The sequence below is a fragment of the Podarcis vaucheri genome, assembly GCF_965113315.1.
Source record: "Podarcis vaucheri genome assembly, chromosome: 13".
Lineage (NCBI taxonomy): Eukaryota > Metazoa > Chordata > Lepidosauria > Squamata > Lacertidae > Podarcis > Podarcis vaucheri.
In genome coordinates this window covers 28,025,496-28,036,754 of record NC_138751.1, presented here as the reverse complement: position 1 = coordinate 28,036,754, position 11,259 = coordinate 28,025,496, and the positions used below count along the sequence as shown (strand labels likewise).

The 11,259-nt window shown below is 52.2% G+C and overlaps 1 protein-coding gene across 2 annotated transcripts; it reads left to right on the top strand.

Moving 5' to 3' along the window:
- Window positions 1-3,406: 3,406 nt before the first annotated feature.
- Window positions 3,407-10,923, top strand: ZBTB45 (zinc finger and BTB domain containing 45). Of its 2 annotated transcripts, XM_082195908.1 has the most exons (4): window positions 3,407-4,433; window positions 4,567-5,138; window positions 7,103-8,760; window positions 10,214-10,923. In XM_082195908.1, the coding sequence occupies exons 3-4, from the start codon at window positions 7,209-7,211 to the stop codon at window positions 10,774-10,776; spliced, it is 2,115 nt and encodes a 704-aa protein (XP_082052034.1). In that variant the 5' UTR covers window positions 3,407-4,433; window positions 4,567-5,138; window positions 7,103-7,208; the 3' UTR covers window positions 10,777-10,923. The 2 variants fall into 2 exon arrangements, with proteins under 2 accessions (XP_082052034.1, XP_082052035.1); XM_082195909.1 differs by lacking the exons at window positions 3,407-4,433; window positions 4,567-5,138 and adding an exon at window positions 5,238-5,482.
- The last annotated feature ends 336 nt before the right edge of the window (window positions 10,924-11,259 follow it).

Here is an 11,259-nt window from a genome sequence, read left to right as displayed (position 1 = left end):
TCGAAGGGTGGCACCATTCTTTACACCCCTCGCGCTCCCCCTCGTGGGACCACGTCGGACCCCTGCGATGCGGCGGTATCGCCAGGGATAGGCGACTACTGAACACCACCGACCCCCTCCATCCGGTTGGCACAGCACCCCGACAATTCGGCGCCGACCCGGCACTCCCGGGAGAAGACCTCCTGTCATCCTGGGAGCAAAACTCCTACATTAAGCTTCTCAGCCAGGTGGCGAAGGAGTCACCCTACCCGGACTGCTGGATTTGCGCTCACGCACCCAGCCATCTCCAACAGAGCCTCCCACTGGTCCCTGTACCAGTGACCTTAGAACAGTTCCGTTCCGGAAATGTTACCTCCTGGAACCTGACCGCACTCAACTTAACACATCAATACCTCTACCTCACCGGCCCTACGAAGGGACCCCTTTGCCGCAGCTTCTCAGGGGAAGGAACCTTCATCGGATCCAGTACATGCACCAACACTCTGGAAATCCTACCAACTGGACTGGTCACTGTCTCTAACACAAGGGACTCCCGAACTTTTCCTAACCTTACTGTTGCCTGGGCCGCTGCGGTTGGACACCCCTTGGACTGGAAGCCACAACCCGCAGACACCATGCTACTACAAACCTTTGCTTCAGGCCGAATGGAATCTTACCTCAGCGGCCTATTCTGGGTGTGTGGGCACCGCGCCTATACATGGGTGAGCCCACACATGTCCGGATCCTGCTTCATCGGCTACATCGTTCCCGGAATTAGAATATTACCACACCTACCGCCTGGAAGACAACGGAACAAAAGGGAGCAAAAGGAGCTGTCAGACCTGTCAGACGTTGCTGCGAATGGAGAGACCGTAGGCCGAGCACTCTTCCCCGCCTACGGTGCCGGTTCAAACCACGTGGATATTCTCCGACTCACCGACATCCTCCTTAAGTTCATGCAGGAGGCGACCCAGATCACAGACTCTCTCATGTCGGAACTATCCGAGGTAAGACAATTGAGCCTACAGACGAGAATCGCGACAGACTTCCTCTTGTCCAGTCAGGGAGGCACCTGCGCATTAATAGGCACAGAGTGCTGCACATACGTGACTGACCAGACCTTAAATATAACTGGACATTTGAATAATATCCATGAACTAGCAGGGAAGCTCCACGACATCCAGCATGAGGGGCTATCCGATGTGGACTTATGGGGATGGTTGCCCAAGCTGGGATGGCTCAGACAACTATTGAAAGTCGTGTTGTTTATCATTTTAACTGTCTTCCTTTGTGTCTCTATCCTGTGTTGCACTATGCATTGTATTACCCCTTGCTGCTCTCTCCTCCGACATTCTGCTTCTCCTAGCTCCTTTCCTCTTCGAGCCTATGCCCGCTCCCGACATGCTCCCACTTTCCCAGACTATGTACAGATGAGGCATTTAGGAGAAGGTGAATACGAGATCACCGAAATTTAGCGCTCAAATGGTGCGGAGAAAGGATTTGCAAGTTCTTACAGAACTTTAATGCAAATCTATCTCCGAATGGGGGACTGATACGGACCGAGGGGGGGGTACCTATTTCCCCCTTCTTCTTGGCTGTCCGAGGCGATGACCTCAAGGGTACCACCGCACACCCACCCTCGAACCCCCTTCACCGTTGCACAAGCACCACACGTTTCCCAGACCTTTTCCCGAGCGAAATAAGCTCGAATATATATATATTCCCTATCCTTTCCTATGCCTATCTGCGCTCCATACTTAGAATGAGTAGACCGAGTGTTTCCCTTCTCCGCTTATTCCTATGGCCGCGCTTTGGCCAATCACAGCCATGCATTCGTCCTGCAGGAGCTAGCTCAGGGAGCTCTTGCACGCCTCATTTAACCTCCTGACGAGCTGCTGACGGCCCCCCACGGCGAGAACAATAGAACCGAAACTCCCGACCTCGTAAAACTGTCAAACCCTTGTTACAATGTATCCATTTCTGCAAGAATGGATACATTCTGCTTCCGCTTTTGATCTAGGCTACGGAACGGACTGAAAGTCATCGGAACCTTTCAAAATTCATATAAAATCAACCACAGCTCCAATTTTCTTGCTCTTGGTGTCATTCGACTCAGTTTCCCCAGGACTCCATGATGTTGGCCGACTCCATAATCCTCGAGACGGCAAGTCACGTACACAGGAACTCCTTAATCCTGTCAGATCGCTCTGCCCAGCCCGTCCCCCGGGCAATACCAGGTGGCAGACAGTGCATATCAGTAACCCATTGTCCCACCGCCACCGGTACTCATGAAATGTGTATTTGTGTATGACCCTCGCTCTGCATATTCCCCCCTCCCTTCCCTCAAATGTAAATTAGTGTAACCCCACCTTTCTCTGAGATATGTAATCCATGAAACCCAACCTTCCCATAATGTATTCATGACGTTCCGCGCACTGTGTTATGGGACTTGGAGGGAACTTTTAAAAGTTTATGTCGCCCCATTCTCGGGGTTCAATCTCGCCTTGAACCTGTTGCGCAATAAACTTGGATCTTCGCATTTTGCTCCTGCGTCTGGCTGAGCTTCCTTTTCTTCCGCTAGAATCCACGGACTTGGTCCGATTGGCTGGGTGGCAGGGTAAATACGCACCCAGATTTTCCGTAACACTTGTTTCCTGTAAAAAGGAAGAGGTCTTATTCAGTTCAATAACCACCTATCTCCGTACCAGATGACTTAAAAATTCCAGAAAGCAAGCAAGGTCTCTCACTTCTGTCCCCTGTATGATGAAAAAAAGTAGCTTTAATATTAATCTAATTCATATCTTATTTGTAATGTGTGATTTATACTGTATGGCTTATACTGTAGTTTATACTCATTGAAATTAATGGAGATGACTAGTTAGGTCCATCAATTTTAAGGGACCTACTCTAAGTAGAACTTAGTTGAAGCCAGCCCACTGCTCTTTTTCTTTCTCTTTCCCATTATAATTATAAATGCCCTGAAAAATGAGCTGAATTTTAGGACAGCAATGATTGAACCAGCACAGCTACAAACAAACCAACCAGGATGTCCTGCTCTTTGTAGTGTAAATTTTACATCGTGTAAAATTGTTAAAAGGTGGTGGGTAGTTTTTTAGACGTAACTGCATGCAAGTTAAATAAGCTGAAATCTTCTACCTGCAGCTGAGTGCTGGGTTGGGGCTGGCTGGGAGATCTAAGTCGTCCATTTAAGTATCCTGGCTTTGCTGCAACCTGGGGAGTGTTTTGTACGTAGTGTATTTGGCTGCAAAATAATCCAAACCACTCGACTATATTACAAGGTTGTTGTAAATGTGTCTTTGCAATGCTGACATTGGGCTAGATTGCCATCAGGCACGAGCTCCTCTCTAACTTCAGTTTCCCCAACATATAACATGGGGATGCTTGGAATTTGCATCTGGTGGGTTAATTTCTAAAATTGTTAGAAAACGCCTCCAAATGCATGCATTCAACACATTTAAGTGTCGAGGGTTAAAAAGAGCAGAAGCGTTTCTCTTGACTGCTACCTTGCTAGTGCCCAATCGGAACTAATGAATGTAAAAATCTTGCTTGGAAGGGATACGCTAACGCTGCTCCGGAAGACATAGTCTTCGAGGAGAACCCGGATATTGTCTAAAAGACAATGATGCCCCTCTATATTTCTCCCCCTTATTTGCTACGGATTTGACCGGCGAACACATAGACTTTTAAAAAGGAGAAGAGTGATACTTCCCCTGCTTAACACCAGGACTTCCGGAATACTTCCCTTTTACTCTTTGCTAGCGGGATGGAAACAGCATTGATCTGCCCGCAAGGAAAATAAGTCAGAATCCGAGACTGTTTCCAGCTCACTGCGGGGGGAGGGGGGGGAATGTGGCAGACAGTGACTTTACGACAACCCTGCAGTGTAGTCTCATTATCACGAGATTGTGTGTATGCTATGTGCGCCTATAGCAACATCGCCCTGCACTGCGGAATTTGGCAGGTTGCGCGGGAGGAAGGGGGAAATTGGGGGGCGTTTTACGACGGCCCTGTAACTAATCCAGCGCAAATAGCGGAGGTGGGGCTTCAGCCGAGGGGAAATGCCGCCTTATTTAGGGATAAAGTAAGGCGGTGCAGGCCAGATGGTGCACCACCAGGACTAAGCCCCACCAGCCCCAAGTAAGGCGGCCAGGGGTTGCCAGCTGCTGGGAACCACGGGAGGGGAGAGAGAGAGTGCCCCTGGGCGCGGATCGTACTCACTAGTTCCCCCCAAGGTCGGCCGCGGTAAGAAAGGGGCCGCCGGCCTGACCCAGCCGGGTTCTCCTTCTGTTCTTAATGGTCAGCGGTGGTCTGAGCTGCCGGCCCTCCAACCTGGCCAGGGATCCCCGCGCCGCTTTCGTTGGACCTCAGGCCCGCTGCGCGCTATCCCGAGTTTCAGGGGATTGCCAATGGGTAGGGCATGGCAGTGGCGTAGCGTGGGGGGTGCAGGGGGGGCCGGCCGCACCGGGCGCAACATCTGGGGGTTAGGGTTAGGGGGCGCAAATTACTTGCCTTGCCCCGGGTGCTGACAACCCACGCTACGCCACTGGGGCATGGCAGTGCGGAAAGTACGGGCAAAGAGATCGCCACGCTGCTTTCCGTTCTCTTCCTTTCTGCGTCTACGTTGGGCTCCCGCCAGGCGGAGCACCGCCGCTCCCCGTGCGCACCCCCGAATGAGCGCAGCCAAGCCGAGGTACTCAAAACCGTAGGATTGCAGAACGTAACACTAATGTCTCGCAACAAATGAAACTTGGATCTGTAGAAAACGCAACCTGAAAAATAAGACGTTGCACATACTTTTGTAAATCAAGAAATCTTTAATGAAAATATATTTAAAATAAAATCGTATGTTTGTAGAGTTGGAAGGGACCCCCGACGGCCATCTAGTCCAACCCCCTGCAATGCAAGAATATGCAGGTGGATTGAACCTCGCCGTTATCAGCCACTGAGTTCAATCTTCTGTGCTTTTCCCCGCCTCGCCCCGCAGCCACAGCGCGCGTGTGCCTCTAGATTTTCTCTCTCTATGGGCGGCGCGGAAGCGGCGGGAGGAAAGGGACGTGCGCGGAAGGAGGCCGCGGGGAGGGAAGCCAGGAAGCAGCGGAGGCGGCACGGCCAGTCCTGGCGGGAGACCGAGGCGGCAGGTGAGAAGGGCCCCGCCCCCAACCCGGGCGCAAGCCACGCCCACCTGGCCTTTGCCCCGCCCCTCCCTCCCTCTGCTTCCCAAGTATCGGCGCATCCTTCGGCTCCCAGGTAGCGGAGGGGAGCCCGGACTCCTGGGTCTGATCCGAATAGGAGAGCCCGGGTTCTGGAGCAGGAGGAGAGGCGCGACTCAGGGCGCACGAGGAAGGCGAGGGCCCCTCTGAGCATGGACAGAGTGCATTTCGCCACCGATTAACCTTTGCACACCTGGAGGGAGGCGGGGCTTCTGCATGTGCTGCGATCTGGCCGGATTTGAAGCCCAGCAGCTCCCGATTTCTTTCCTCGGGTGGGTGGGGAGAGTTCATTGCTGCTGGTGGAGCTATCCGGGTGTCAAAGCTCCTGGACTCAGAGGTGTTTTGTTGTTCTGGGAAATGATTCCCGGTGAAAGGAGGGTGGAGGCGCCCAGCTGCAGCTTCCAGAGAATAGCATTTTCTTCCTGTCGAATCAGGACCTTTTTACTGGGTCCCAGACCCCCTGGATCCATTCCCCTGCCTATCATTGGGAGCTGCTAGTGGTCGGATGCACAACACTTAGTTGTATCTCTCCTTCTGTGTAGGATCAAGTGGTTTATCTCCCTGTTTCTCAAAAGAGAAAAAAATAGTAGAGGTGCAGTCATTTTAATTTTAATTTTTTCCCATGGATTCTCCTCCATTAGAGAAATTTGGAAGGCAATTTGGCTGTCTTGTTATGTCAGCCACTCTGCAGCGCCTGAAACCAGCTGTACCTTCTATTACAATTTCTTCTCTGCCTTTTTGGTGAAACTCTGCTTTAAAACCCTGGCACATCTCGCTTTTGCAAAATAGCTCTGCGCACGAATCCGTAACATTCTTGCTACCTACTAATTCAAAACAAACTGCATTGCGTATTGACACTGACTTACTTGATCAAACTATCAAATCAACCACTTGCTTGGATGGCTTGCTCCACTAGTCCCAGGTGTGTTGCTGGTTGGGGTGCATTTCCCTGAGCTCCTTAGAGGGCAGCCTGGTTTATACGCACTCCGTGTCCGAGTGTGTGCTGTTGCTGTTTTGCCCCAAGCTTTCCCCATTCTCTGTGGCAGCCCTTAAGTTGTGGGATTCCTTTCCCACAGAGCTGCATCTGGCTTCTTTGATGTACAGCTGTCACCAAATACCAAAGGCCTTCGATGCCTGAGGTGTGTGTTTTCAGGGCCCACCCTTCTAAATTTAATACGCTTACACTGCTTTTAAAATAATTTTTAAATTGTTTTTACAAGTTCATTCACACAAATAATGTTATTACAAATATTAGAATTTTGCACAAAATTCTTCTGAATCCCAAAACTTCCCTCCTCCCCTCCGTGGGTTCTTAAATAACTTTTTAACTGCACATTACAAGTCCATCTAATTTGCCATCCTCCATTATATCCAAAGTCTATGTATCATTGCAGGGGTTATTTAAAGCCTGCTAAAGTTCAAGTGTTTACAGTGGTCCTTCTGATTTTCCCAGTTAATCTTGCCATCTCTGCGTCATCCAATAATTTCCTCTGCCAGTCCACCCTAGTAGGTATCTTGTTGTCTTTCCAGCTCTGGGCAAGCAACATCTTTGCAGCTGTCGTGGTGTACATAAACAGTCTTTTCGGTTCCTTCGGTATTTCTGCACCTACAATTACTAACAGAAAGGCTTCTGGTTTTTTAACAAATGTTATTTTAAACATTTTTTTTCAATTCATTGTATATCATTTCCCAGAATTCCTTTATCGCTTTGCAGTTCCACCAGATAGGATAAAAGGTGCTTTCCTTTTCCTTACACTCCCAACAAACATTTGAACTATACATTTTTGCTAATTTACTCAGGGTTAAATACCAGCGAGCGTGTACACTGGGTTTTTTTAAATTCTGGGGGAGGGCAGGTAATAACAACAATTCATGATAATGTTGTGTTTCAGGCTTTGTGCGAGAAGAGTCTGCCGTTCAACTGTCCCGCGTGGGATGCATGCTGCTCCTCGGAAGGATCTCGAGCTCCGGCTACCCCGGTGAGGGAGGCGGGACAGCATGGCTGAAGCCGTCCATTACATCCATCTCCAGAACTTCAGCAAGTCCCTCCTAGAGACGCTGAATGGGCAGCGCCTGGGAGGGCATTTCTGCGATGTGACAGTGCACATCCAGGAGGCCACGCTGCGTGCTCACCGCTGTGTCTTGGCCGCCGGCAGCCCCTTCTTCCACGACAAGCTGCTGCTGGGCTACTCGGAGATCGAGGTCCCGCCCGTGGTCCCCAGCCAAGTGGTCCGCCAGCTGGTGGAGTTCATGTACAGCGGCTCTCTGGTGGTGGCCCAATCAGAAGCGCTGCAGATCCTCACGGCCGCCTCCATCCTGCAGATCAAGACGGTCATTGACGAATGCACCCAAATCATCTCTCAAAGCCGCAGCCCCAAGCCTCCCACTGCCCCGCCTCCGGTGCCCCTCTCCCTTCCCAGGGTCCTCCCGGCGAAGCCCCAAGAACAGCCGCCCAAGGAGGCCCTTGGCAGCGTCTCGCGGCCCGGGGACCTCGACGCTTCCCACCTGGAGCCCCCCAAACTGCTCTGCGCTTCAGAGGTGCGCTACAAGCTGCGCGACCTCCTCTCCTCCTCCCAGCACAGGGAGGCGAGGGTGGCCGCCTGCGAGGGGGGCATAAGCGATGGGGAGGCGGGGGGCCCGTACCTCCACCCCGCCGAGGCCACGCCCAGCTGCCACAGCCGCAAGCAGCGCCAGCCGGTGAGGCTTCAGCTGTCCGAGACGATGCCTGTCATCATCAAGGATGAGGAGGAGGGTGTTGGTGGGGAAGGCCCGGAGGGGGTGGTGGTGGAAGAAAGGGAGGCCAAGCTTAGCTGCTTCCCCGAGTGTGGCGGGAGCGGAAGTTTCCCTGCCGGCTTCAGCGATGAGGCGGAAGCAAAGGATTCTGGGAGTGCCGGCGGGGCCGGCAGGAAGGAGAGCCTCCACTTGGATTACACCACTGCCGAGGGCCAGGATTTCTTTGGGAACCAGGATGTCTTTTCGGAGTCCTTCATCCCATCCTGGCAGGGGGAGGAAAGCGGCGAAGAGGCGGCAGCTTCCGCAGCGCGGGACAGGGAGAAGTTCCACTCGGACTGCAGCTTGGAGGCTTCCAACCTGAGGAGCTTGGCGGGAGAGTTCAAACAGGACTTGGGCGGGCCCTCTGGCGGCGCCGCAGCCTTCCCACCCCGCAGCAATAGCAGTAGCGGGGGCTTGACTTTCGTCTCCTCCCTGGGCATCCAACGGGAGCTCAAGGCAGAGGTCAGCAGCGCCAGCACGGCCACCAGCACCACCAGCATCTTCCAGTTCCACATGCCCCAGCCGGCTGCGGTGGCCCAGGGCTTTTACAGCATCCAGGCGCAGCCGCCGCCGCAGCAGCAGCAAGACGCCGGTGCCAGCAACATGGTGCAGCTCAGCCCTGGTGCCATGGTCACAGGCCCCCTGCATGGCGCTGGAGAGCAGCAGAGCCAACAGCCCGGCCCCTCGCGCTGCTCAGAGCCCTCCTACCAGTGTAGCCACTGCCAGAAAACCTTCAGTTCCCGCAAAAACTACACCAAACACATGTTCATCCATTCTGGTAATGGACACCATGGGGTGGGGCTTCCTGGGAGGGTGTTGCTGGGGGTACGGTGGGGGTGAGAAACCCTTTTCCATCTAGAGGGGAGTATTCCCTTCCAGGAGAAACCTTCCAGGGGTTGGTTGGGCCAGAGGCCACTGTGGGTGGAGCCATGGATGCAAATTGCACTTTGTACAGTAGGCTAGCTTGTACACACACCTGGCCCTCTCTGGCTTGCCCTGGGTTGAGAACAGAGGCAATAGGGTACAAAGACACCTGCCAACACCAAGGTTGCAGAAATACAATATTCAAGGAAACTGCCTTAAGGAGGGAGGCAGCCCCTTCCTGCACAAAAGCTCAGAGAGGACTGAGTAGGCTCAGTGACTACAGAACACTAACTGTTGGGAGTCTGGAATAAGTAGAAAATGGGAGGGTATGTCACGAATCCTGAACAGCAGCCACCTACGCTGCAGCATTTTGTTGCAAGCCTGGCTTGCAATAACTATGTACCCAAGAGAGAGAAATACAGACCTACACTTAGATGCCAGATATAAATTCACAGCAAGGCTAGCTTACAATGTTTGGGCCATTCGATTCATTAATAATAATAATAATAATAATAATAATAATAATAATAATGTATTTCTTGTATCCTGCCCATCTGACTGGATTGTCCCAGCCACTCTGGGAGATTCCAACATAATACATAAGATACACAATAGAACATCACTTACGTATTAAAATCTTCCAGATACAGGCAGAGCCGGATTTAGGTTTGATGAGGCCCTAAGCTACTGAAGGTAATGGGGCCCTTTATATGTCCAGCTGTCCTTCGTCAACAACAAATTGTCACTGTTTTTTGTGTTGAATATTTGCTATATGGTAATTTATGGACCTAATAGTTATCTAAAGCCATTTGCCACTGTTGCTGTATGTAGGGTTTTTTTTATCTTATATTTTGTTTTTTTTTATAATTTTTTTTATTGGATTTTTTTTTTTATCTTATATTTTGGAAATGTACATCCAGGTTGTTTTTCCTTTAATTTTTTTTGGGGCTCCCAAAGAGAGTGGGGGCCTGAGCTATGGCTTGTTTAGCTTATATGTAAATCCAGCACTGGGCTGCCTTCAGATGTCTTCTAAGTTAGATAGTTGTTCATTTCCTTGACATTTGACAGGAGGGCATTCCACAGGGCGGGTGCCACTGCCGAGAAGGCCATCTGCCTGGTTTCCTGTACCTTCACTTCTTGCAATGAGGGAACTGCCAAAGGCCCTCGGAGCTGGACCGCAGGGTCCTGGCTGAACGATGGGGGTGGAGACACTCTTTCAGGTATACCAGGACCAAAGCCGTTCAGGGCATCATCCCCAAAGGAGGGATGTCCCCCTCAGTCGTGCCACGGGGCAGTTTCCGGGTTCCAGCATTGGGGGTTCTGTGTCCTCTTGGCTGACCCGTTGTGCTTTTCCCTCCCCGTGACAGGCGAGAAGCCCCACCAGTGCAGCATCTGCTGGCGCTCCTTCTCCCTGCGGGACTACCTGCTGAAGCACATGGTGACACACACGGGGGTCCGGGCCTTCCAGTGCTCCATCTGCTGCAAGCGCTTCACCCAGAAGAGCTCGCTCAATGTCCATATGCGCACACACCGCCCAGAGCGCTTCCAGTGCTGCATCTGCAACAAGTACTTCTCCCACCGCACGCTGCTGGAGCGCCACATGACCACCCACACGGCCTGGAAGGGCGGGCAGACCGACGCCCCTGGAGTCATTGGGGTGGCCGCGACCGCCACCGACTGGAAAGAGAAGCCAAGCATTGCCACCGCTGCCTCCTCTGCTGCCGAGGGGACTATTGCCGTCACCGCCGCGGCATGGAAAGCGGGGGAACCGTCTGCTGAAACGGCCATTGCTGTGTGGAAAGCAGGGGATCCGGTCCCTGGGGAAGGCAGTATGGGGGCCTGGAAAGGGGAAGCGGCTGGCGAAGGACCAGCTGCAGCCTGGAAAGGCGACCCGGCTTCAGAGGCAGCCATGCAGCCTCACACAGCCTAAGGCTTTTTCTCCCCAGGCTCCGTTTATGAATTTTTCTTTTGTCTAGCAGTTGTCTTTGACTTTGGCTCCAGCATCTTGAAAACTAAAAAGGCTGTCCCACATAGGGTGTAGCTTTCTCCTACTGACAGGGGCAGCCATGTGCACGTCCTTAGCATGAAAGGAAGGGCAGAGCTCCTATTGCTGGCAACTCCAGCCACAAGGAGCAGAACTGGGAAAGAGCTTTGCCAGTGCGTAGACCAGGGATGGGAAAACCTGTGGTCCTCCAGGTGTTGGAACTCGCAGCTACTGACAGTCCCAGCCAGGACGTCCTTTGGCCAGGGATGATGGGAGGTGGGAGAATAGATTTTGCTATTATGGGCAGATTTGTTGCAATTAAGGATGATGGAAGTTTGGAGTCCCGCAACATTTGAAGTACCACAGGTTCCCTGTCCCTGGAGTATATTGTACTGGGCTCATTGGGCCAGTGATATGATTTAGTGCAAG

What these genes read in the sequence shown, in the direction of transcription:
- ZBTB45 (XM_082195908.1), top strand. Translation starts at nt 7,209, where the DNA reads ATGGCTGAAGCCGTCCATTACATCCATCTCCAGAACTTCAGCAAGTCC. An exon ending in ACACATGTTCATCCATTCTG is followed by an intron (nt 8,761 to 10,213) that starts GTAATGGACACC and finishes TCCCCGTGACAG; the next exon opens with GCGAGAAGCCCCACCAGTGC.